Here is a 27,697-nt window from a genome sequence, read left to right as displayed (position 1 = left end):
TGAACGGAAAGACTATCTTTAATATTTTCTTTTTCATTCCCTAATACAGTGTAGACAGTGTATTACAGCCTTTGTCTCAGAGCAAGCTCACGTGAGGGAAAGAAATGCTGACTCATCCCTGCAGAGCTTTTTGGCAAAGGCTATTCCTAAAACTTTCTTCTGATTCTTGGTAGGTTCTAAAGGCTGCCACCATCACCCACTTAGCAGCAGAGCTTGACCCCCCCCCCGCCCCGGGTTTGGGTGGAAAACCCAGGGAAAACTCTCTTTATTTTGCTATTGGAAAAGTATACAAAAACCCTCCACGTGCAAACCTACACGTGGTAGGAAAACTAATAGCTGTGGAGCTCCTGAAGCGTGTTTTGCACCAGAGAAAAAGCCCCCTTTCAGTCCCCCCACTTTTCTCCTGAGTTAAAAATCCACTTGGATGAGGCTGGTAAAAGAAAAGAACAATAAGAAAAACGGTTTTATTCAAATGCCACAGACTGCTTCCGTCTGCGACTTCCCCAGCTTTTAGTTACAGGTAAAAATACTCAGCAGGTTACAAGAATATTTCAAAAAACACACCAGATGAAGTTGGTGCGGCATGCTTTTAAAAATCGTGGTTACCCAGTTGCAAGGAACAGGTATGGAAGAAAATACAAAAGCACAATTAAAACTTACAGAGTCTTATACAATGCCCTGGCAGGATGGACGAAGGCTAGTGTTTCTTAGTTTAGTTTGTTGCAGATAAACAACAATACTAGACCAGTATCAGGAATATACAAAGCACACACAAAAGAAACAGAAAGTCTAATGCAAAATCTGACTAAACAAACTTTCCCTAGACTAAACTTCCTGAAGCCAAACCCTGGCTTCCTTTGTCTTGAACTCAGCAAAACTCTGGTTGAGAATTAAGCCTCTGCAGTCCTTTCTTCCAAGATCCACAGTCATCCTTCTGCTGCCAAACTCCATGGCCACATGTCCAGCCTCTTCTAACAAAGGAAACTTCTCTTCTTCCCATCGGCTCTCTAGGTCCCCCCCACCTGGTGTGCTGATTGGCTGAGCTCTGGAGTTCACCAGCCTGTCAATCAGGACAGGGTTCACTTCCGGTTAACTCTTATGGAGAGGGCTGGCTGGTCACTACATACAGTAACAGATCAGAGCCAAAATACTCCTGTCTCTCAGCACCCTCCATTAAAATGTGTTTGTTAAAATTGACTTCTCTACATACACAATATTTAATCAATTAGAATGTATTTGATTTAATCCAGGGGTCCACAACCCATGGTACACCAGATGATGCTGAACTACAACTCCCATCGCCCCCAGCCACAGCTGGGGATGATGGAAGTTGTAGTTCAGCAACATCTGGAATACCACAGGTTCTGATTTAATCTATTGATTAAACTGATTTAAAGCATGTTGCCCTAGTTTTATTATAATTTTATAAGAAGAAAGCTACCATGTGTTAGCTTTCAAAAACAACTTATTTAAAATTAGAATTTTACCAGGTTTAAAATGTATTCCTTCAGGTTTCTGAATATTTGCAATATTTGCTCAGCTATTAAGTTGTCTAGGAATTTTTAAAGGAGTTGAGGGGAGAATGAAAAATAATAGGCAAAAAAATCAGCTTTCATTGAAATAAATTCAACCCATTAATAGTATGGATATGAGAAATACATATCAGGTGGTATAGAAATAAGATAGATAGATAGATAGATAGATAGATAGATAGATAGATAGATAGATAGATAGATAGATAATGGTCCTCCTAATTGCTCTTGTGTGTCTTTGAAGCTCCCGTGCACAAATGGAGTGCATTCATGAAAGTGCATTCATGAAGATCTGCTATACATTCACTTCTTGAGACCAGGAAAAGTGCTATGCCTAACTGAGAAAATACCTGTATGTGGGCCCAAATATGAAAGATTTTATCCACAAAAAAATGATTGAAGACATCACAGCAAATGACTGATGGTTCCAAGTTCAAATTCAAGGGGGAGGGGGGCAGTGTTTTCTCTAATTTTTTCATCTGTGTGTGGAATGAGCTTTGTTCTGGGCGGCAGTATCAAGGCAGTGTGCGCGCATTAGGGATGTGCGAAATATTTCAGGTACAAATCATTTTGCACTTGAAACAGGCTGTTTCAGGTTTTGTAGACAAAATAAAACGGCCATTTTCCAAATCTGAAAGTTTTGTACACAAAACAAAACATCCCTGCTTCGGCTTCAAAATATTTTGTTGTTTCGGACCTCCATTTTGTGACGAGCTCAGAGTCAGTCTCCATTTTGTGTTTGACATCTCTTTCAATTTCCCACCCTTCCAGCCTTCTGATTGGTGACCTAAAGCATGGGCTGACCTGCTGACGATTCCCTCCTTGTTTCCCATTGGCTCTTTTGCCTCTTGCCACACTTTACTGACCCCACATTGGCCAAGGGAAGGGTCGAAGAAGGGGCAAGGGTGGGAGGAGGAGAGTTCAAGGAGGGGTTTTCAATTCATTCAACAAGTTAGTTACTCATTCACCAATCTGCCTTTCTGCCTCATTGAAGAGAGAGAGAGAGAGAACTAGTTTATTGCATGGCGTGCCTCAAGTTGCCATGATGATGCCATGCCATTGCCTATGCCTGCCTGGCTTGTTGCCAGCCTGAGCCCAGCCTGTAGATTCTCTGGTAGCATATGAGATTTTCAACGACAAATCATGAATCCACTCTCATATGCTACCAGAGAATCTACACTCAAAACATCTCAGAAACAACAGAACCCAGTACCCCATGGGTTAGCAACCCATGGGGGTGGTTAGTACCCAATGTGCTCTACACCACCGCTTACTCTGGGCCACCCTGGTGCCCCCCAAGTGCAGTTATGGGGCTGCTGAAACCATCATTCCCTATGGGGAAGAACCTTAAAGACGCATGGACTCCATTAAATCTTTAAAAATCAGCCCTCTGCCCAATTCCTTTGAAATAATTCTGGCAGCTTCCTTGCCCCCACTGGGCACTACCACCCACACTCCTCTGCTCTGGGCCACCCCCTTTCACCCTGACGTGAAGCTATACTTTTGCTGAAACCTCCATTATTCCGTATGGAAAAAATCTTAAACTTCAAAAATTCACCAAAAATCAGCCCTTTGCCCAATTCCTCTGAAATTTGGGTGGTAGTTTCCACCCATTGAGCACTACCACCGCCACCCACTAGTTTTGCCCGGGGCCATTTTTTAAATATCCAAAACATTTTAGATTTGGATTTTGCAATTTCGAACAAAGAACAAAATGGGGGTGTTTCAGATTTGGGCCAAAAACTAAACAGGAAAAAAACAAAATGCACAACCTTAGTGCGCATACACATTCAGAGTGGGACCTTCCTGATTAAACCTGAGTGGGATCTAAAATTAACTGCGCGGATATAAAAAAATGTGTGAGCACACACACATGCGCATGCCTTAGAGGGAACAGAGGAGGAGGGCATCTACTAGCCCCCTCATGACCCTAGACTACTCCACTGGATGTGAATTTGCATAAGCAATGTGGGCAGAAAAGAACTGCTTCTTTGCTGCCTGCACTGCCCAAGCATATATTTTCAAATGTGCTCTGTGTTGTGATATTTTGGATTCGCGCTGTCTTCCTCCACTTGCGCTCTAGTCGTCTACCTTGCTGCTTCAGCTCCTGCAGTTCTTCCGAATACCACAGGACTAATTTTGAAGTAGTTCAGAGAAGATGGGGCTATTCTCATGATTAACAAAAATTGGGCTAGGAGAGCCTAGCCTGATTTTTGCTAATTGTAGGAACCACCGGGCTCGGCTGAGAGCCCGGTGGTTCTTGAGTGGCTAACCCGCTCAAGTAGCCCGCCCCTTAGCCTGGATTTGCGGGCTACTCATGAGGAGACCCCTGGAGGGGAAGCAAAAAGCCACCTCCCGGCTCCTGGGGTCTCGCCAGCATGCCCTGCGTGCTCGTACAGGGCATGCGTGCTTGCGCAGGGCATGCGTGCTCGCGCAGGGCATGCTCGCGCAGGGCGTGCTCGCGCAGGGCATGCTGGAGCTTGCAGGGGCCAATTGGCCCCCCGCTCCCCCCAGCCCCCACTGGCTCCATCACGGAGCCGGCAATCGTGTGGGCGACCAATTCGGCCGCCCAGGGCTCCTGCAGCGATTGTCTGCAGGGAGAGCGGGCTTAGCCTGCTCTCCCCGCAGTATCGGCAAAAGTGGGTCTCATGGATTGTAAGACCCACCTTGATGGCTAGGAGCAATTTTTCTACTTCTCTAGTGAGTTCATTATCCTATGCTTGCAGAGCATCAACAGAATCACTAGCAGAGCCAACTCTAAACCCTTCCAAAGCTATTGGATTCAATAACCTTCTTGGGTGGAACAACCTAATAGGTCCTTCATCACTGCAGAGGTGGGTTGTAGTTTCAGATTCTACCTTAAACAGATGATGGTCACAAATGTTTACTGAAACCATGCTGAGTCAAGTCCTGCTCCCAGCAAGCAAATGGAGGGAGACACAAACAAGATATGCTTGTCATCTTGTAAGTGGAGAGGCTGGAAAGATGAAGAAATGTCTTTAACCATGTTTTGCTTGATGCAGATGACACATTATAATATACTCATTTGAAACTATGGCATATTAAACCATGGTTTTACCAGTCCTTAATCGTGATTTAGAAGCATTTAAGTCTATTCAGTTGGTGACTAAAATGATATATGTTGTCAGTTAAATTCAATGCCATTCTGGGCAATTTCTTTCTCTTCTGACAACTCTGTGGACATTGTGTGCTGAAAAGCATCTAATTTTCCTTCGATATAGAGTTGGTTAGAATGGCAGATGCAATTGACTAGGGGGAATTAATACTTTTAAAGAAAATTTAAAAAAAAGTCTCGTTAAGGAAATGTAGATCCCTTCCTTGAGAATATTATATAGAAAATAGATCACTTCTAGTCCCTTTTCATTCTAGTCTTCTTGTCAGAGAGAGCTAGCGCATTGCCTGTCACTGCTTGAGGTAAGTTGCAGCATACCACCTCACCCCATTCACTGGCCCACTCCCTGGGTAAGCATGCCACTGATGCCATACCACCTGCTTCCTTGCTGGCCCACACCCTATCATTGTCCCACCTCCTGGGCTGGAGTCCAATGCTGATCACCACCCCTTTCCCCCTTGTTGGCATCACCTTTGGTGGCATGCTCTGTCTGTTGGCTGACTATAGTAGGCAGCAGCTTCCATACCTGGTCTGTTTCTTGCTTCCATGCTGTGCTGCTGCTCCAGCTCATGCAAGCAAGCCTTCTCCACTTGAACACCAAATGTGTCTACTTTGTCACCTCTCAAAAAGGAGGTGAACAAGTGGACAAGTTTGATGCTGGAGGAGGTAGAAAGAGAGAGAGCTGGAGCATAATAAGCAGAATCGTTTTTTTCTAATTGAAGAGGATTCACTGTAATTGCTTCCATGCCTCCTTTTCTCCATTCCTGGCCATTAAGCTATCCCTACAGCCACTTTATTCCAATGTGTATTAAACATTCTTAATTTTTTATCTGACCCTTCTAGGAGCTTTTATGATCCCATTCCTCATTTTGCTTGTCCTGGAAGGCATCCCTTTGCTCCATCTTGAATTTGCCATTGGACAAAGGCTCAGAAAAGGTAGTTTGGGAGTCTGGAATACTATCCATCCTACCCTGAAGGGAGTAGGTAAGTTTTAAACGTTGGTGTGACACATCCATGTGTAAGTTTTGCTCTGCCACTTATGCAAGGTAATCAATTAATACTGCAGTATTTCTGATCTGGGCTGCAGTCAGCATCTTTTATCTTTCCCCATTTAATTAGATATGGAGTCCTACGTGCCCAGCGTGTGATGTAACTCTAAATGCACCAGTATTTTATCATGGTAGATTAATTAAAGATTGTATCTTGATCCAGGAAGGGAGATTCACAGACACAACTTGGGGCTGGGGATATAAGCAGGCATTTCCATGATCAGGAGCTTGGGACACACCAGCCTCCTGCTCATAGAAACATTCACGTTCCCAGATATGGTGTTTGTTTCTTCACACAAATGTTGGCATATCCATGAGAAGCGCCTGCAAGGATGTGAGTGACAGGACTGGGTCAGGACTTCTAGCCCCATTTTAGATGCTGTACTTGCATACAGTGTCTTTTATTTAACACATGAAGAGGGCTTATGTGTAACACCAGATGTATGGTTTTGTAATTCATTTCTTTTTAATAAAAAAGAGAATTATCCATAGAAGATGAAGTGACATGAATGAATACATACATACATATATACATACATACATACATACATACATACATACATAACTAGCACATTTCAATCCACACCTATCCTATACCAGATATCTGTATATTGTGTATTGGTAAGTATGAATGAAAAATATGTTTGGCTCACTCTTTCTTGACTATATCTTTAATAAATGCTGATGGAGGGCCAGTTCGTGGCCTCAGATGCAGTGCAATTTGTTCATTGGTTATAACATTTATTTTGTCTCTGCATCCTCCTCTGGATAATTTTTAGAAAATCCCTTGCTAATTAACTGTGGGGAGAGGAGAGCTGAAGGTTGAATAGGGGAACATTTTCAGAATATCTTGTAGTTTTTAAGGCTCATTATGTTGTCCATTTAATTTTTGCAAGTTTCTCATGTTTTTTTAAAAAAAATACACAAGCAACCACATGAATTGCTTCAAGTCTTTTCCTCTCATTCTATAGGTATAGCAGCAATGTTTGTCTCCTTCCTTGTGGGTTTATATTATAATACTATTATTGCATGGGTGATGTGGTATTTCTTCAACTCATTCCAAGAACCACTGCCCTGGAGTCAATGCCCACTGAATATAAACGCAACAGGTATGGACTGTGGCATGGGATACTTTAATGGTTAGCAGTCTATCATTGTTCTGTATTGATTGTTTTTAAAATGATTGATTTGTGGGTTTTATTTTTATTGTTGTGCACCCAGAGCCATTTGGATGGGGCAGTTCATAAATGTAATAAATAAATAAATAAATAAATAAATATCATGAGGAGATGCCTATTTGCAAAGATTGATTGTTAAAAAAATATTGTGTCATGTTTCATCAGAGAACATTTGGAACTCTTTAAAAAAAAAAAAAATTAGCAGAGCTGGTCATGACAACACCGCTAATAAAGTTTCCTTTAGATAATTTTAGATTTGTTTGGACTAAATATGGGGTAAAGTACACTTTATCACAAATCCATTATCAGTTAAAGAGTTGCCTTGGTGAGTCAGGCAGCAAAATACAAAACAAAACACCACAATTATTTTTCAAACAGATACTTACAGAAACCATAGGGAGTAGGCAGCATCTTAGAAGAGGCATTACCTCCTGCCTTTTAGAGAAGGGGCAATGCCTGTTGTAAGATGCTACCTACTATGGCATGTGCAGGCATTATGGACAAAGAAAGAATCTTCTTTAGAATGTTATGTATATGAACAGTTATGCTGACAATCAATTAATCAATTAAAGATCAGGTGGTTAATTAAATAAGATTTATTTAACTGGCTGACAGCCCTCAAAGGAAATTGAAGGACAGCTACTATAGCATGGGTTTTCAAACTGTCTGCTAGATGAGGGGCTGAAATGCACCTTAAGAAATTCAGCACACATATGGAAAGTGACATCAGGAAGTAAAGGTGTGTTATGGTCATGTAATGTTGCCCATGTTATAGCTTACTGGTGCATGGGAATCCCGGAAGCATCACCTAGAATGCAGGACGCATTGCTAAGCCTTAATGGACTGCACAAAGGGAAGAGTGGGATTCTGACAAGCAGTATTAACTGAGCTATCCTGCAACTGCAAGGAGAATTCTGCCCAATGCTCTGGAAGCAGATCTAAAATATGAGTATTTTTTCTTCTTCAAATTTAAGAATGAAGCATACCTCCAACTACTGGCTTATAAGCAACAGGGCATTCTTGGTAGGGGCACTCATCATGACCTAGAATTCTCTTCCAAGGAGGCCCATTAGGTTAGTTCAGCACTGTCCTTCCTACGTTGGTTAACCCTTTTCTCTTTTGGAAGGTATGTGGGTGAGCTTTAACATCTGTTTACTTGAAAATGTAGAATTTACAAACCATTCCTTCCTCCTGGGGAAAGAAAGAAAGAAAGAAAGAAAGAAAGATAGATTTAGGGCACAGGTTGTTGGAAGTTCTCCTACACAAGCTCCGTTGAGGCCATTTGGTAACTTTGCATAAGCAGTACTATTTTCACTTCAATGGAGCTTGCACAGAAGAACTGCCTGTTGGATTGCAACATCACTTAACAGGATGGTTTCTTTTGTTTCAGATTCTGTAGACGAATGTGCAAAGAGCTCCCCTGTTGATTATTTTTGGTACAGGGAGACATTAAACATCTCCACTTCAATTGAGGATTCTGGAAGTGTGCAGTGGTGGCTTCTGTTGTGTTTAACATGTGCCTGGGGCGTGTTGTATGTGTGTACAATCAGAGGCATTGAAACATCAGGAAAGGTACTTCGGTTGTTTTTACACGAGAAAAAAGAACTGTTGCTTATGTTACGTTCCACATTTGAAATGGCTCCTACAAGGTACTCCAGCACATATGCTTGGAAGCATTATGCTATAGTGGATGCCATAGTTACTTTCCATCAGAATGGACTTGGAGACCAGAGCGAATGGTGGTGAATGCCATGGTGGGAAGGGAAGGACCGTGGGAGAAAACTGGCATGAAGGGGGAAGATTAAACATTATTTTCCTTGCTGGCTTCTTCTTTCCTGCAACTGTTCCCTCTCTACATGTGCATTTATGTTAGGTAGCAAACAGAGGGTTGGAAATCCTGTTTTTGCCATATAATATCCAGTTCTGGCCAGGGTGCTGATGGATCTAATTGTCTCAGTGAGTGAACTTTGACCTTGCAGTTCATGGTGCTTTCGGGCAGCTTGGCTGTATTCCTTATTCAGTAAAAGTCATTTGTGAATATTTGGAGATAGAGGTCTGACTCCTACTTTATTGTTGTAAAGTGGGAGTGACTTCCATGTCTCACCCTGCTCTGTTATCATCCAGATATCTGGTAATATCCAATAGATATCTGCTAACATCTAGAGAGGGGGTTCCAAACTTTTAAAAACAAGTGTATTCCTTCTGTCACAAACCTTCAGCTCAGGTACCCCCATAGAGTGTGTGAGTGAGTGAAAGGGGCTATTCCCATGAGCAGCAAAAATCGGGCTAGGAGAGCCCGTGGCTTACAAGCGGCTAGTCCGCTTAGGAGGCCCGCCCATTAAACCGGGTTTGCGGAGCAAGCACTCCACAAAACTGGTTTTTAAAATCGTGCATAGCCATGGTGCAGCTCTGTGCTGTGGTTACTCATGAGGAGACCACCGACCGGGAGGCTCAAAAGCAGTCTCCTGGCTCGGGGGTCTCTCCAGTATGCTCTGCGCAGGGCATACTGGAGCTTCCGGGGGCTGCACGGCCCCCGATCCTCCCAGTGCCCGCCGGATGCATCATGGCTCCAGTCAATTTTTGTCCCTTTGGGCCATTTTTGGCCCATTTCAGGCCATTACAGGCCTTTCTGTGCTGGCAGAAGCCATTTTTTTAGGTCACAGCCCAGGGCTGCTGTGAGTCTCCCCACTTACCTGGACAAAGCGGGTCTCACTGATCGCCTCAATGTGTGTGAAGCTACTCCAGTCACTAGCTCACATCCACACTGAGTTACTTATAAACTTATACATTTACTTGCCCCATTAATTTCAATGAGAGTGCTCAGTGCTGATTTTCTGAAGCCTGTCAGTCAGGCTGAGGGGAGGGTTACACTGAACTTCAGCATGTAGCCAGCCAATCAGGAGCAGAGGAGGAGGAGGAGGATCTTCACCCTCCCCTTCTGCAGTGGTCACCTTGCAGAGGATGTGTCAGCTTCAAGCCAGTGTTCCTCATATGCGGAACAAATAGCATAGCTCCAGAGTGGGGAGTCACAAGGGCTCCAAGTACCCTTTAGGAGGTGTTCAAATAACCATTGTTGGGAACCCCTGATCTAGACAATCCACATGGGATTATCTAAACTGTACAATTAGGCAGGAATGTATTTGAAAACCGGAAAACCCGGTTCGGTTTGAGTAAAACTGGACTCAAACTGAACAGAGTCGGTCTAGTTCTGTGCACACTAGAGCTGGTTTGGGTCCAGCTCAGGGGGGGGGGTGAACATTGAGGGGCTTCAAGAGGTGCTGCCATGGCCATGGGTGGCGTCTCCTGATGTTTTTTCTCCCCTCATCAGCTTGCCCCAGTCAATTTTGGCCCCTTTCAGGCCATTACAGGCCTCTCTGTGCTGGCAGAGGCCTTTTTTTTTTAGGTCACAGCACATGCACATTGGCCATCTGCATGGCTGTGCTGAGCCTTCTGTTCAAACCTCCGCTGCAGCTTAAGTCCAGAATACATTTTACCACTGCAGAGCTGACTAAGCTGCAAGATACAAAAATGTTTTCCAGCCTAGAATAAGATTTGGGTCAGAATAAAATGTGTCATGTATCTCATTTGAATATGTTAATCGCCAAGTATCTTTTAAGACATGCTGAATGCACAAATTAGCTAAACAAACTGAAATAATATTTTTGTTCTTGATATATGATTTTGATATTTGTATAATCAATTATTAAAATAAAATCTCCTCCAATGATCCAATCACTTTCACCAATTTTCTCCAACTTATCAAAAACATTTTCAAGCAATATGCTTTGACTGGTATTTGGTACATAAATAGAAGCAATAGTTTAAAAAAAAAAACCCAACCAAGCATCTTTAATAAAAAGGAATCTCCCATTCGGGTCTAATTCAGAAGCTGATAAAGAAAATTGGAATGTCTTAGGTATAAGTATTGCCATTCCTTTTGACTTAGAAGTAAAGGTAAAGTTGTGCCATCAAGTTGGTGTCGGTTTTCTTTGGTAGAATATGGGAGGGGTTTACCATTGCCACGCAGTATGAGATTATGCCTTTCAGCATCTTCCTATATCACTGCTGCCCGATATAGGCATTTCCCATAGTCTGGGAAACATACCAGCGGGGATTTGAACCAGCAACCTCTTGCTCCCTAGGCAAGTTACGTCCCCACTGCGCCATTAGGTGGCAATTTACTTAGATGTACCTGGTGCCAAAAACTGGTGCAAATGGTAGACAACAATAATGTTGCATTTTTAAATGTGTTTCTTGTAATAATATCAATTGTGGCTTTTCCTTAAATAAACCCTTTGCTATTCTCTTCCTCTTGAAAGGGTTACCCAATCCTTTGCCGTTTAAAGTGATAATTTTTAATTTATTATCCATTAAGATATTTTAGTAAAATTGGACTGAATTCAATGTTTGTCTATAATTCTTACAGCATTTCTATGATTTCTATGACATAATTTCTATGAAAATTATTATATACAATTATTATATATAATTTTATAACATATATTACACAATTTTAATATAAAATAGTCATAATTATATAATAAAATTATTCTATATAAGAGATCTTCAAAACTAATATAATAATCTCTAATAAAATATGTATAAAATGAATAAAAGTATCAACAGGTATAGATCAAAATCAGAACACAACTTACACCTTAGTAAATTTAAGCAAAAATATTTATCAATAAGATATACTGAAAAATATAGTCAATACAAACCAAAGCAATAAACTTAGTGATAGAAAATCCACTAACTTATGAGTCCCAGCTTAATATATAATAAATTAATCTAACAGATGATAATGTCTTGTTGATAGGAAGTCTAGAATTCCAAAGAAAATATAGCATTTCTCTAAAGAAATTGTTTAAGATAACCACGTAATTATATTATAAATGATATAATATCCATGCCTTCACAGTTCTCCCTAAAACAATGAAATCTCAACCAGTTCCTTTTCAGGTTATTTTCAATATTTTCCAGTTTTAAAGTAAAACCATATCTCTATCTTGTAAACGTCTTATTTCAAATTTGTAGTTTAAAATCTGTTTCTAAAGCCTAAGTAATTGTACTTGTTACTGTATCAATTTGCTTCTCAGTTTCATTCAGTTGTTTATTAATAGGGCTAAGTAAGTATTTAATATGTTCTGGTAAGTTATCTTGACTTAACTGGATTTCCTTTTAAAAACCTTTATATACCCGTGTTTCCCCAAAAATAAGACAGTTTCTTATATTAATTTTTGCCCCCCAAAATGCACTATGGCAATTAGTGGTACATCAGAAATTACTGCTAGGTCTTACTTTCGGGGTAGGTCTTACTTTCGGGGAGACAGGGTATTTCTGTCTGAGATTCTGGTCAAAGGTGAACAACACTGAACAGTCTCAACAGATTCTATTGATGATCTTGCTATAGCATCTTTAAGGTCTGGGTCTTCAGGGGAAAATAACATTTGCTTAGGAGGAGGGGAGAGGTATGATCTCATATCCCCAACTCCTCCAGATCCACCCTGAGACTTTCCCTTAACAATTTTACCCACTTTCCAGAGTAAATAACCACAGTTTACCGGCTGAGACATTGGGTTTTTTTTATCTCGGACTCAGAACTCTCTTAGGTTGCAGCCATCAGCTGACACAGAACCTTTTTTGAGATAATATATCAAGCATTACTGGGAGTGATAAGCTCTTTCAACATTCTAAGCACTACATAAATATTATGTATTGCCATTTCCATTTCCCCCCTCCAAATGTCTTCCTTTCCTTGCAGCTTTTCATTGAAACGATATGATCTCAATCAAGGGATGTACATGAAGTGTTTCTGCACCTCTAATTCGAGGTGCTGAAATGCTTCGAGCTGCCCCAGCTGAATCGTTTCAGCAGGCAGCAAGCAGGCGCTTTAAATTATTAATTAATTCAATTTCTATACCGCCCTTCCAAAAATGGCTCAGGGCGGTGACACAGAGAAATAATAAATAAATAAGATGGCTCCCTGTCCCCAAAGGGCTCACATTAAAAAAAACACACACGATAGACACCAGCAACAGTCACTGGAAGTACTGTGCTGGGGGTGGATAGGGCCAGTTACTCTCCCCCTGCTAAATAAAGAGAATCACCACGTTAAAAGGTGTCTCTTTACCCAGTTAGCAGGTCTTAACTGCCCCTCCATTGCTTCTCTGCCACCATGTTGCGTGGCTGCAGTGCTGCTCCCAGAAGCCTGTGGGTGGCATAGGTGCATAAATGATGACTGCGCATGTGTGGATGCTGTTTGAGTGTTGCTGACCATGCAGATGGCATCTGGCATGCACAGATGCCATTTAGGTGCCAATGCTGTCCACGGTCTGCTGGGAGTAGTACTGCAGCTGCACTGCGCAGCTTTTAATCCCAACAGTGCCACGGTGGGATGGTGGAGCAGTGACAGAGGGGCAGGTAAAACCACTCGCCACCCACTCCCCCGGATGTGCACAAAACACTTCGTGCACATCTCTGTCTCAGTCTCAGATTCTTGCTGTTTACAGAACAATGTACAACTCAGATGAATTGTTTTCAATCAGTATAGCTGGTGCTTTATAGAATAATTTAATTTCAGAAAGGGAGAAATAAAGAGTTTCTTCCACACTATCCCTGGAGTGCTATTAATGCTTTTTGGGCTTCTTGGGATTGTACATGAAACACTTCTTAGGTTCAGCCTATTTTATTACTTTCTGTTCATCCTGGCTGGAGGATTAGTAATTTTCTCTTGAATAGCCTCTCGTATTGCCCCATTTTTTAAAAACTGTGGGTGCTTCACCAAAAAGAATGGTGCTATAGAACTATTTAACTACAAAAGAAAAAAAAAGTCAACCTCTTCTCTCTTTCTTTTAATGGTGAAATAGTGCTATAGCAGTAATTAGCAGTCCAGTAATTAAAGCCTAACCAGGAAGAGAAAGTGACATTGGGGCAATTACTTACTAATCCTTGAGCTGGGATCAAGAGAAAGCAATAAAAGAAGTTGGAAGAGATGCACTTTTATTTTATGTTGATAAGGATCAACAATGTACTCATGAGTAGACATTACAGAAGGATCTTGGCCATGAGGAAGGGCATTGCTAGTTTATATTATTTATTTATTTATTTATTCATTTATTTGATTTCTATACCGCCTTTCCAAAAATGGCTCAGGGCAGTTTACACAGATAAACAACAAACAAATAAGATGGAACCCTGTCCCCAAAGGGCTCACAATCTAAAAAGAAACATAAGGTAGACACCAGCAACAGTTACTGGAGGTACTGTGCTGGGGGTGGGTAGGGCCAGTTACTCTCCCCTGCTAAATAGCCACATTAAAAGGTGCCTCTTTGCCAAGTTAGCAGGGGCTATATAGGGGCTATATAGCATTATATTAAACAAGTATTTTCCAGCCTGTTAATTTAACGGGCGCTAGTCTCCGCCCTCAACCGCCGCCTCCTCCCGCCTGGGCCCACCGCCTGCTTCGGCCGGGGCCGGCGCCATCCAGGGCCGCCGCCGCCCTCCCCGGCCGGGCCAGGCCCCCCGCCACTTCAGACCTCCCACCTCAGGCCCCCCGCCAACTCAGGCCTCCCTTACCCTCCCCGCAGCCGGTCCGGTTCCACGGCCGCCACCTCCGGCCTTCCCGCGGTGGCCACAGCTGCCAGCGGGCCCAGTCTCCCTGCCATGGCCACTCGGGCGTAGCGTGTTTTCTGGCCGAGGCGGCGGCTCTGCCACCGCCTCGGCCGGCTTCCCCCGCCGTCTCCTCCCCCCTGCCCGGCTTCGGCGGCGGCCGGGCTGGTCCTGCCGCTGCTGCCTCTGCCCTTCCCGGTCCCCGCTTCTCCTGCTCCCGGTCCGGGAGCCAACATGGCCACCCGTGTTCCTGCAGCCGTATCTTTCTCGGGTGTTCTGGGCACGCGCGGAGCGCATGCCCAGAACAGCCGAGAAAGACACGGCCAGGGACACAGGCAGGGACACTTTAGCTCTTTATTATAGAGGATGCTGTGTGGAACCTCAATTTCAATTCTGCTTCCAGCAAACTGTGGAAAAGTAATGCATCAGCAGAGCTAAAAGGCTCTAATGTAGATGCAAGCAATGGTAACCAAAGATGAATATGCACATTATATTTCTTCAATTGTGTATGGTCCTTCTGCAGGCGGTGTATGTAACATCAACTCTTCCTTATCTTGTGCTTACCATTTTCTTGATCCGTGGTTTGACGCTGAAAGGAGCAGTCAGTGGAATTGAATTTCTCTTCACACCTAATGTAAGTATTGGTTGGATATAGTATCTTTCAATGAAACAGCATAATTGTTATGTTAGAAAAATTACTCATTTCCAGAATTGTTTAGGCTATTTATGTTTTGGATGTCATTAAGGCTTCAATTATCAAAGTCTTTTAGTTTTAAAAAAAGTCCTCTGATTTGGCATTTCCAGATGGGGCTTTTAGCTCGCTTCTCCTCTGGAATGGAGGTGTACATTCACATACCAGCCAGATTTTCCGCAAAGTCCCTGTGAGCTATCAGGCAGCACTCCAGACACGATCCAGGTTTTTCATTGTGCATTTGAGCGTAGCCCAATTTATGTCTGGGGTAAAAAAAACACCCCACTTTTTTCATCTTTTTTTTTTTTTAGCGCAAATTTAAACGCGCAGCAAAGCCTTGCAGGAAACCTGCAGTAAAGTTTGCCGTCTGGAAATGCTGTGTTTCTGTGGTGGAGAACTGGTGCACCCTTCCCTTTTAATTACTGTAAAGGTGGCTTAATGTGGGGATGTCAAATGCCTGGCCCGCAGGCCGGATCCAGCCCATGCAGCTTCTTCCTCTGGCGCTCCAACCTACCTTCCTTCCCTCTGCCATGCTGCACCACTCCTTTCTTTCCCCTCCTTCTGCCATGAGCCAAAGCATCAGCCAGCTCCTTCCCCATGCCCCGCCCCCCTTGAAGTGGCAGTATCCAAAGTGATGGACAACTTCTCCTTCTCCTTGAGCCCCTCCTTCCTTTCTCTTTCCTTTCTCCTTCTCCCCTCCGGACACGGAAGCGTTGGTGGGCTTCCTTCTCTCTGCTCCCTGATGCTGCTGGTATTTTTCTCCCCACTTCCATCCCCTTTCTGTTTTCTCTCTCTCATCAAGCCTGCCCCATACACTTCCCCCCTTCTCCCCTCCTCTTGTCAAGCCTGCCCCATCCCCTTTTTTCCTTTTGTCTCCCACAGTTGTGGGGTTTGTGGTGAAGGATCAAAAAGTGTGTGGATCCATTAGAATGCTTGCAACCCTACTCCTTCCCCTACATCCTCATGGCAGGCTCTTCAGCATGTGAAGTGCTAGCCCAGCAGAGGAAGTGGGAAATGCTTAAAATTTAATTTAAGAGGCAGGGCAAGGGCGGGGGGGGGGAGAGAAAGGGAGTGACAGAAAGGGGAGGAGGTGACAGAAGGCAGTGCAAGGTGACAGAAACTGGCACGGGGCTATGTGCGGCTCCCCAGAGGTGCATCAGAATCCAATCTGGCCCACAACCAGATTTGAGTTTGACACCCCTGGCTTAATATATGACCTGGGCTTTCCATGCAAACAAACTGTATTTTGCACCCAGACCCAAGGAGACACGGACGAAGTTACTTTTGGTAAAACTGGCCTCTTTATTAACATTCCAATTGCAGTGGACTTGTTAAGGCATTCAGCTGGGATTGGCACTCCACCCCCACAGTGCGGGCACTCACAGGTCGGCCACGCGTGTGGCCGCCTTACTCTAAGGCCTAGGGCATTGGCACCTTGGCTCAAGGCAATTTGACCGCTGACAAGCAGGAACGCCCTTCTCAGCCGACCTAATGTCAGGTCCCTGCTGTCGGCACTATCCCCCGACGCTGTCCAGCCATACGGAAGGAAGCCGCCTAGAGGGGGTAGGAGTTGAGCTGCATCCCCGATCTGTCAAGCCTCAGGGGATCAGCGCCTCCTAGTTGAAGCCCAAAAGCTTACCTAAGGTGCTGCACCAATTATTTCCCAGTTTTTACCCGCAATGTACCTGCCACAGTGGGCGTTAGCCTATCTTAACGCCTCGCACCCCACAGGCCCTTCAGGACCATTGCCAATCCCAGCCTCAGTCATCAATGAGTAGCCACATCCCCTCGGGTGAAAGGTGTACCCCATCACCCCTGTACAGTGTGGGCTGTGACAAGAGTATGTCATCGTGCGGTATGCAGCCGCACCCCCGGTGGCCAGAAAGCGTGTCATCACCACGTTAACTCTCCATCTAGCCCTATGATCTTGTTTTGCTAACGTGCCCCCCCCCCATACTCTACGCTGAGGGATGTCAGACAAGAGTATGACCATCTCCAGGGACCATGCCAGCATCTCCTCCAGGTCCCGTATGGTCTGCTGAGACAGCAAGAATCCCGGCTGGCTGACTAGGTCGTTGCCCCCGAAATACAGCGGTAGGATTTCCGGCCCTCTGCATGCCCATTCTTCCAAGCTGTTCTGCTGAGGCCCAATGCCCCAGGCCCACCCAGTGTTCCAGGTTCGGCGCCATGCGCCCATTTGAACACCCCAAACCAAAGCGTGACCCCAGACGAGAACTCTGGCCCGCTCTGTTGGAGACACCGCGTGGCTGAGACCCGCGTCCCAGACCACTGTGTGCTCCCTGTCATATTGCTGAGGCCATTCCATGTTCCAAGCCACATGGCTGAGACCCGCGTCCAGACCACTGTGCGCTCCCACAATATTGCTGAGACACGCGTCCCAGGCCATTTGGTGTTCTATTCCACGTTCCAAGCCACATGGCTGAGATCTGCACCCCAGACCACTGTGTGCTCTCCACCGCATTGCTGAGACCCACGTCCCAGACCATTCCATGTTCCAAGCCACCTGGCTGAGACCCGCGTCCCGACCACTGTGCTCTCCCCACCATAATGCTGAGACCCGCGTCACAGGCCTTTTGGTGTTTCATTCCACATTCCAAGCCACCTGGCTGAGACCCGCGTCCCAGACCACTGTGCATTCTCCAGCATGTTGCTGAGACCCGCGCCCCGGGCCATTCAGTGTTACATGCCACGTCGCTGAGATGCTTGGCAATGGAGGGTCAAGCCCGTAGAGTGGGGATCTGAAAAATATTAACCTGTGCAACTGCATCATGTTGAATTATTATTATCCTCAATCCTTGTCTATGTATTATTATTATTGTCTTAACATGTTATATCCTGTTTTTCCTCCCGGGAGCCCCAAAGGGTGCACTACACTACTTGGTTCCTACTCCCAGCTGCCCTGTGGGGCAGGTTTAGGCTGCGAGAGGAGTGACCCAGCAAGAATTGCAGCTGTTACTCCCCGATATTTATTTATTTATTATTGTCTTAACCTGTTGTATTCTGCCCTTCCACCTGGGTGCCCAAAGGGTCCACTACACAACTTGGTTCTTCCTCCCAACAACCCCGTGGGGCAGTTTAGGCTGCGAGAGGGGTGACTGGACAGGCGTCACCAAGCCAGAATCATGGCTGAATGAGGAGTCAAACTCAGGTCTGGTCCAGCAGGTCCCCCCACCTGCATGCAACCAGGGGAGACCCTGCCAGTGCTAATTTAGCAGCTTGTCAGATGACACAAGGAGCCAATGTTGTTCCACCTTGTCTTATTAGACCCTCAAAATCTGTTCTTCTTCCTCTTTACTTTCTGCAACTTATCTCTGCAGTAAGGATGCCGGGAAAGAGGCTAGCACAGTAATTCAGTACTTGCTTTGCATACAGAAGGTTCCAGGTTAAATACCTACCAACTCCAGTTTTAAAAGTCACATAAGAACAGCCCTGCTGGATCAGGTCCAAGGCCCATATATTTGAGCATCCTATTCACACAGTGGCCTACCAGGCACCTCTGGGAAGCTCACAGGCAAGAGCTGAGGGCATATCTTCTTCCCTGCTGTTACTCCCCTGCAACTGGTATTTCGAGGCATCTTGCCTCTGAGGCTGGAGGTGGCCTATAGCCCTCAAACTAGTAGCCATTAATAGATCTGTTCTCCAGGAATTTGTTTAAGTCCCTCTTAAAGCTGCCCAGGCTGGTGACTGTCACCACATCCTGTGGCGGAGAATTCCATAGGTTAATTACATGCTGTATGAAAAAGTGCTTTCTTTTGTCAGTTCTAAATTTCCTGGCAATCAGTTTCATAGGATGACCCCTAGTTTTATTCTTGGGTAGAGCTACCATATTTTCAACTTGAAAAATGAGGAGATGCCACTGACTTAAAAAAGAAATAAATTAAAAAATATGGAGGTCCCTCTACCAATCAACTTGAGTGGACCAAGAGCATTGGTAGACCTGGGCACCAGAGTGCTGGGCAGACAGGTAGGGCCTCTTGTGCGCAACAGGTAGACCTGACCTCTCATGTTGGGGTAACCTCTGGGCACTGGCATTAAGGTGGCCAGGTCTACGTACCAGCTTCCTTCCCTGCCCCCCCTCCCACATTTGGACTGATAGGTCTGGCCTCTGGGAACTGGCAGACCTGGCTGCTAGTTCAAAGGTAGCCACGTCTTCCCAGTGGCTTGTGTGTGGGTGGAAAATACCAGACAGATTGCTTTTTGTCAAGGACATTCATCTTTTTTGTGGATATGAGAACATATCTGGGGGGAAATGAGGATGTATGGTAGCCCTAATTCTGGGTAAAAGTCTGGGAAAGGCCCCTGTCTGGGGTCGTGGAAGATTATTGCCTGCCAGTGATGGTAGAATAACTTCTGTCCTGAGACCAAGCTTCTGCCTTACTATCCACACACTTATTTTCCCCACTTTCTGTGCATTCAAGTAACCATTTTGTGCTATGGATCACTCAACCAATCCATTCTAACTGGGCAAAGCTGTATTTAGCAGGGAGATAGCACTTGTCCCTATGCAAGCCAACATGACGTCCTACCAGTGGCTGTTTGCTGATATGTCTTTTGTATTTCTTATTAGACTGTGAGCCCCTGCTGGACAGGGAACAATTTCCTTATTTACTTTGCTATGTAAACCACTTTGTGTTCTCTTTTGTAGATGCTGCTGAAAAGCAGTATATAAATAATACTAATACTACCAGTAATAGATATCAATACAACTACTGCCTGCCTTCTGCCTTGATTGTGCCTTCAACTTGACATTGAGATAGGATGGCCCAATGTGGGGTACTCCCATACCACAGTGTCAATGCAATCCTGTGCTTATCTACTCAGAAGGGTTCCACTGAATCCAATGTCATAGGATTGCAGCCTGTTTCTCTTTAAATGAATAGATTGCATACTGTATGAAAAAGTGCTTTCTTTCGGAAGAGTCAAAGCTTCTGCTAGGATTTGCTTTTGCTTAGTTTGAACTATAAAGGCATCTAATTTTTTTAAAACCCTTTTTCTTTTACTCAGATTACTGAATTGGCCAACCCAGTCACCTGGCTAGATGCTGGAGCACAAGTATTTTATTCTTTTTCCCTTGCTTTCGGAGGCCTCATCTCATTCTCTAGTTATAATTCAGTTCAGTAAGTTGTCATTACAAACAGAAAGATTAATTCAAATTGAATAAATATTTTCCCAATATGTGGTAACAAATATCTGTATATAAGAACACCTGATCCTATCACATGATCATTTGAGGGTGGTGGTGGGGTGCATATTTATTTTTGAGTAAAGGAAATGGGAAGAACAAAACAAGGGAGCTCAAAATGGACATCTAGAAAGGTTTTCTCCTCCTTTTATTTCACACTGAAGACTCCATGAATGGCTATCCGTAGCACCATTCTTGTCATTCAAGAGGTAGAAGGGTCCCCCCCCCATCTCTGTTTAGCAACCAAGATTGTTGGTTGGTGCAACCATTATTCATGCTAACCAAGACCAGCTTGAGGTTGTAATTGAGATGCTTCTACATACCTGCTGTTGAACAAATTCACCTATGTTTCTATATTTTGGTTTGCAGCAATAACTGTGAGAAGGATGCTTTGATTATCTCTGTGATAAATGGCTTCACATCCATTTATGCAGCCACAGTCATATATTCAATCATTGGATTCAGAGCAACAGAGAGATATGATGATTGCTTTAGCAAGTAAGTTGCTTTCTTGTTTTCCAGTCAGTATATTCTTGATCACTGGCTTTTCTACCACTAATATGACTATTAATATGACCCATGTTGTGGAATTGTTCCATAAAGTGTGCCGTCGAGTTTGTGTCGACTCCTGCTGACCACAGAACCCTGTTTTAAGTGGAAATGCACATGCTTTCTACATAAAAAAACCTCTGTGTAAAACCCTGCAAAGTGATAATTAATGCGTACTGGGATCACCAAACTCAGATCAACAAGAGAAACAGTATGATCCCCACCAAACTCTACATATAATGAAAAAGTAGGCCACAACTTAATCCAGTGTAATATTGGAGGGTTCGTAAAGTCCATAGTGTGGAGAGTGATGTGATACAAATGAGTCCATACATCCACAACAGTGACACAGTGACTCCCACTTCACTGGATGTCTTTTTCAAGTGGAGAATTCTCACAGAAAAATACTCCATGTATTTTAAACTAAGTCCAGTCTTCCAAGAGTGCCTTGACAGCCACCTCTACCACTAAAATATTTACTCAAACATCCAAAATCTTATAAGGTACAAAGCTTATGTACCTTATAAGATTTTGGCTGTTTGAGTGAATTTTCTAGTAGTAGTAGAGGTGGCTATCAGCACACTCTTGGAAGATTGGACTTGGAAATATGTGGAGTATTATTCTGTGAAAACTATTCTCTACATGAAAAAGATGTACTGCAAAGTGGCCATATGATAAATATCCCTTTTCATGCGTGGAAGCAGTGAGAACCTCATGTCCAGCGGTAAGCATACAACCCCCTAGAACATTTTCAATGCGCACGTTGTCCTTTTTGGATCTGGAAAGATGAATATCCTAGTCCTAGGCTCAATTAACTTTCATAAAAGAGATAACACAGAGTCGACTGTTTTGCTGTCATAATGATAAAACAACAGAGTCTTCGACTGTGTCCCTTTCCCTTTTGCAGAAATTTCCTCACTCTGACAAATGCATTTGATTTGCCTGAAGATAACCTAACCCTTGAAAACTTTGAACATATGCAAGCTTGGTGTAACCTGACAGATCCAGCAAAATTTGCAACCCTTAATTTTCAGGCCTGTGACCTGAACACATTTTTAACTGAGGTAAGGTGATAATATGGAAGGAATGATACATCCATATATGCTATGGTGGAACAATAGCAATATTATAATAAAAGGACTTTATATCACTAACTCACAGGTTAAAAAGGAAATAACACATGGAAGAAGCTTGGAATTTTCTACATAATATACGGATTATCCTTTTACAGTTTACTTCAGATATTTTTTACCCTGAATGAAATGTTTGTTTGTTTGTTTGTTTTTTCTCTCTCTCCCTCTCACCCAAGAAATTTTCTTACAAGCGTTTCTGTTGGTGTTTCAATTTGTGGAGTTTGGGTTCTTCCATGAAATTGCTTTTGCTTCTTGATGCTTTCAGGGCTGGTGAAATGGTAATGAAAATGAGTTGCAGCATTGTGCATGCCCTCTGCTCAGCCCTTGAACACTACAGCCTTCCTTAACTCCACCCACCTTAACTAAACGCCTTAACATACCTAAAACATTACATTGACCTTCAATTAACTTCCTGGTTTATGCCCATTCTGAGTTTACAAGCATGATTCGTACTGAGTGTGAGGGGTCAAGACCCGGGAGATGGTTTAGATCTTCCTGTTCTCGATGGGGTTACACTCCTGCTGAACGATCAGGTACATGGCTTGGAAGTGCTTCTGTATCCAAAACTCTCTCAGGTGGAGGCAGTGGCCAGGAGCACTTTTTATCAGCTTTAGCTGATACATCAGTATGCCCATTTCTGGACATATATGACCTTAAAAACAGTGGTGCATATGCTGGTAACTTCCAGGCTTGACTACTGTAATGCACTCTATGTTGGGCTGCCTTTGTATGTCGTCTGGAAACCACAACTGGTACAGAATGTGGCAGCCAGACTGGTCTCTGGGACAACCCAAAGGGACCACATAACACCACTTTTAAAAGAACGGCAGTGGCTGCCGATATGTTTCCAAGCAAAATACAAAGTGCTGGTTATTACCTACAAAACCCTCAACGGCTTGGGTCCAGGGGACTTAAGAGAGCACCTTCTTTGTTATGAACCTTGCCACCTATTAAGATCATCTGGGGAGGTCCAGTTATGGTTGCTGCCAGATTGTTTGGTGGCGACTCAGGGCTGGGCCTTCTCTGTGGCTGCCCTAGGGCTTTGGAATGCACTCCCTGCCAAAATAAGAGCATCTCCATCTCTGTTTGCTTTTAGGAGGACCCTCAAGACACACCTGTGTCTTTAAACTGTTTGTTTTTATTACGTAACATTGTTTTAACTTTTTATTCTGTGAAATTTTTAAAATTGTTTTTATTGTGTTTTGTACTTGTGTTTTAAACTTTGTACATTGCCTAGATATACATATATCAGGCAGTATATAAATATGATAAATAAATAAATAATTTATTGAACTTCCTCCTAAAATTTACAAAATCACCAAACGGGCACCTTTTGGAAATGTTATATAAAGCCCTTAGTCCTCAAGAAGGGTGGATTCGGACACTGAAGTGCAGCAAATCCCTTTAACATGGAGGGATTACACATCCCATTTAACATGGAGGAGAGCAGGTCCATACCTGCTTCTCCACCGCTGGTCACTACTTCCTTAATCACGGCACCCCTCCAGCTATCATTGTGTGCCAGCAGCGATTTCCCCCAGCTGTGCCTGCGCAATGCGAGCATGTACATGGCCACCGTGCATGTGCACATGCGCAGCACACTCTCCTCCATGTTAAAAGGGATGTGTAATCTGTCCGAGTTAAAGGGATGTGCTGCTATTATCTATCTATCTATCTATCTATCTATCTATCTATCTATCTATCTATCTATCTATCTATCTAAATCAGGTGGTATATAAATATGATAGATAGATAGATACATAAATAAATGTATAACTGCTCCAGTTTTTACTACAACAGAAGATTGCATGTTTATGAACACAAAATAGATATGAGCTTCTCTTAGGAATACCCTTCCAGGGGAGGCTTCAAGCTTGCTTCCTGTTGTATAGTTTCCTGTTCTGGGTTAAAAGTTATTCTCTCAAGTTCTTTAGGATCTTAGATCTTATGGTTTTTATCATATGGGGAATCTTTATTCGGCATGTCTAGACTTCATTGTGTGAACCTGAGTTCTAGTATGATGAGAAATGGTGAAAAAAACCTATTTCCTTACTGTATTTTGGTTTTGTGTATGGTTTTATTGCCTGACAAAATCCTGAAGTATTGCTTTTATTATTGTTCTCCTTTTTGTATTGTACATTGCCTTCAGTATTTCAATAGGAAGTCATTTACAAAGATTTAAATAATAACGAACCAGGTTTCTAGCAGTTGGATGTTAAGTGATATGGCCACATAGGCTTAAGAAGTCTAATTGGAATGCCTAACAAATATAAGAGGGAAGTGCATTTTAAAAGGATCAGAGCCGTAGTTTTAAATACTTTGTATGTCTTAATATACCAACTGGTATTTTCTACAGGGTGTTGAAGGAACTGGCTTAGCATTTATTGTCTTCACTGAGGCCATCACCAAAATGCCTGTCTCGCCACTGTGGTCCATCCTCTTCTTTATCATGCTGTTCTGCTTAGGTTTATCATCTATGTTTGGAAATATGGAAGGTGTCCTTGTACCTCTTCAAGATCTCAGAATCATACCCCCCAAATGGCCTAAGGAACTTGTTACAGGTTAGTTGGTATGGGTTGGAAATGCTAGAATAATAGGGTCCTGAATTATATCTGTCCTGAGTTCAGCAGGAGTGGGATTGCAAAATGATCAACAAAGGTCATTTAATGTACTGACAATTATTAAAAGAATGATAAAGCATATAGTATTATCTTTTCAGTATGGATTAATGAAACATGTTTTCAAGCTGGTAGGTGAAAAACTAAAACCTGCTCAGAAGCTTGGTGAGGAAGTATATAAAGTCAAGAGGAATCACTGAACCTCCTCATTGGCCCTGTGCTTGCAGATGAGCACAGTAAAGTACATCTAGCTAGTACATATAGCGAACAGGGGACATGAGTGTCTGCAGGACTTTTTCTGGGGGGTGGGGACAAAGGCTACAATCCTATACTTGCTTACCTGGGAGTAAAGTAAAGTGTGCCGTCAAGTCGATTTCGACTCCTGGTGCCCACAGAGCCCTGTGGTTTTATTTGGTAGAATACAGGAGGGGTTTACCATTGCCTCCTCCCATGCAGTATGAGATGATGCCTTTCAGCATCTTCCTATATTGCTGCTGCCCGATATAGTACCAGCGGGGACTTGAACCAGCAACCTTCTGCTTGTTAGGCAAGCATTTCCCCACTGCTCCACTTAAGATGGTACCTGGGAGAAGGCCCCATTAAATTCAATGGGACTGACTCAATGCATGGGGAGGGGGGAGAGAAGTGCCCCCTCTTTCCCAGCCCCCAGATGCCCATGACAGGGGAGGAGAATATTGGAAACATGCAACTTTGGACAGCAGCCAATGTGTTGGGTTTTTTTAAGCTCAGCAGCTCTTCTGAGTTGGGCCAGTGTGTTTGAATAGTGAAACCATTGAGTTTCTGTTAGCAGTTGTTCTAAAAATCTAGTGTCATGCTTATTTTGCCATTGTGTTATTTCTTGGTGGTAGTGGTACTGAATTGCAATGACATTTGGGCACAGAAATGACTCATTATGCTGTGGATTGCAGAAGCCCTTTCTTGAGCTTGTATCCTCTTGGTAGAAATTCGGAGTTCTATATACTGTAGATAACTGTTTATCTCTAGCTAATTTTATGTTCATTGTAGTGCCTTGAGTTTTTAGTTGTTCTTTCACAATTTATGTTTATAGGTCTGATTTGTGTGGGATCCTATTTGATTGCCATTATTTTTGTGCTGAGATCTGGCAACTACTGGCTGGCTCTGTTTGATAATTTTGCTGGATCCATTCCTTTGCTCATAATTGCTTTCTGTGAGATGTTTTCAGTTGTCTACATATATGGAATAGACAGGTAAGAAGTAAATGTAAACTGTCCACAGGCAGAAGGCTTCTGTATTCTTGTCTTATTTAATGACTGATTGGCACATACCTTATGTTAGGGGTGAGCTGACTTCAGTCTTGCTTGGTCTACCTTACTTTTTACTAGAATCACCTTGGTCAGCTGAAGTGTCTTAAATTCACAACACAATTTAAGAATCTTGACTGCAGTGTCAACAGCATGCAAACTCTTGATCTCTTTACAGTTCAGACATAATTAATCTGCATTCAGTGATCCTGAGTATGCACTCTAGCTTGAGTTCCTGATGAAAACGGAAGCAGCCTGTGGCTACGTAGTATTGAGGGAAGGCTCATTCTCAGATGAACTCTCTTTCTTGCACTCAATTTCTTGCTGCTTCAAGCACTGAGGCCTGGCACTGTAAACAAGGTTCTGGAGCTTATTCATATTGAATCCTGGGGTGATGCAACTAATAGCTGATGACAGGAGAATGCAAACCATGGTTTAATTCTCTGGTTCAAATCTCAGTTTAGCCAGGAACTCACTAGGTGGTTTTAGGCAAATCACTTCTTCTCTCCCTTCCCATCTGCAGTATAAGGAAAATATTACCCACCCACCATAAAGGTGTGTTTTAAGGATTAAAGTAAATATTAAAAATGCATTGAACACCGAAACAGTCCTATATAAGTACTAGGTGTCATTCATTCCAATAGCCTTTTTTCACAAAAAATACTACAAATGTTTGTGGAACTACTGCTTTGAAGGGTTCTGATAAACACATTTTAATGGGGCTTATTATTATGACACAAGAGTTAGTCACACCTTGTTATATACATGTACAAATGTTTGTACAATTGTATATGTTTTTGTGAGAATGACTAAGCATTTATTCATTTTAAAAGTCAAAATGCAGATGATCCCTCAGAAATGGAGAGCACAGATTGTATGTACTGCTGTGTGGATACTGAATATAATGTGAATACACATGAGTACACATACAGATCAACAATCATGTGTACATTGTGCACAGATTGTATGAGCGTTCAATCTCATGTGTGAATTTTGCTGTTTGTACTTGCGACAGTAAGATAGTTCTCACATAAACATTTCAGGGCATGGGAATAGCCTTCCACCATACATCCATATTTAAACACATTAGTCAATGTATTGTCTTAATGGAAATAAATGCATCCATTTCTTTAAAATTGATCTTGGAACCCATCAACATCAACTATGTATAATCTCAACAAGTCTGCACTACTTACAGACATCAGAGAAATCTTGGGGAAGTGCTCCTTTGTCTTGAGCTCATGCCATGAGAAGGATCCTTAACCAGGGCTGGTTCACACATGGGAATTCTGTTGGGAATTCTCTCTGGTAAGAGATACCCTTCTATTGCAGCAGAGTGCACAGAGGCAAAACACAGCGGAGTCTGCCCAGGCATGCGTGTTTGCTGAGATCAAAAAGAAACTTGGAGCCAGTTCATAGTTTCAAATCAATATGAGGAGTCTTTATTGGAGAATTCCATTCTAGATAGGAAAGTTGAGAGATAGAATCTCTAATCTAGCTAGCTAGCTGGATGGAGAGAGATGCTGTCTGCATCTCTGCACACATGGTGCAGAGAGAGAGGTGAGCACATGTGTGATAGAGGGAAGGGAGGGAGGCAGGCAGGCAGGCAGGAAGTCCCTGAGAGTAGCAATCTATATAACAAAGGGATAGTGTCAGAGCAGTCGAGAGGAGGAATGACCAATGTCTTGACCCCTCTAGCCCTCAGACTCACTAGTCT

The 27,697-nt window shown here is 43.2% G+C and overlaps 1 protein-coding gene across 1 annotated transcript in view; it reads left to right on the top strand.

Moving 5' to 3' along the window:
• The window catches only part of LOC128325315 (sodium-dependent neutral amino acid transporter B(0)AT1-like), a 41,658-nt gene that overhangs the window by 9,036 nt on the left and 4,925 nt on the right, over positions 1-27,697 (top strand). The window contains exons 3-11 of the mRNA XM_053250968.1: positions 5,509-5,649; positions 6,686-6,823; positions 8,283-8,464; positions 15,027-15,137; positions 20,220-20,332; positions 20,767-20,895; positions 21,854-22,010; positions 24,436-24,640; positions 25,767-25,926. Coding sequence (XP_053106943.1) covers positions 5,509-5,649; positions 6,686-6,823; positions 8,283-8,464; positions 15,027-15,137; positions 20,220-20,332; positions 20,767-20,895; positions 21,854-22,010; positions 24,436-24,640; positions 25,767-25,926 — 1,336 coding nt within the window. The remainder of the gene's footprint in view (positions 1-5,508; positions 5,650-6,685; positions 6,824-8,282; positions 8,465-15,026; positions 15,138-20,219; positions 20,333-20,766; positions 20,896-21,853; positions 22,011-24,435; positions 24,641-25,766; positions 25,927-27,697) is intronic.

This window comes from Hemicordylus capensis, chromosome 4 (genome assembly GCF_027244095.1).
Source record: "Hemicordylus capensis ecotype Gifberg chromosome 4, rHemCap1.1.pri, whole genome shotgun sequence".
NCBI lineage: Eukaryota > Metazoa > Chordata > Lepidosauria > Squamata > Cordylidae > Hemicordylus > Hemicordylus capensis.
This window is presented reverse-complemented; position numbering and strand designations above follow the sequence as displayed.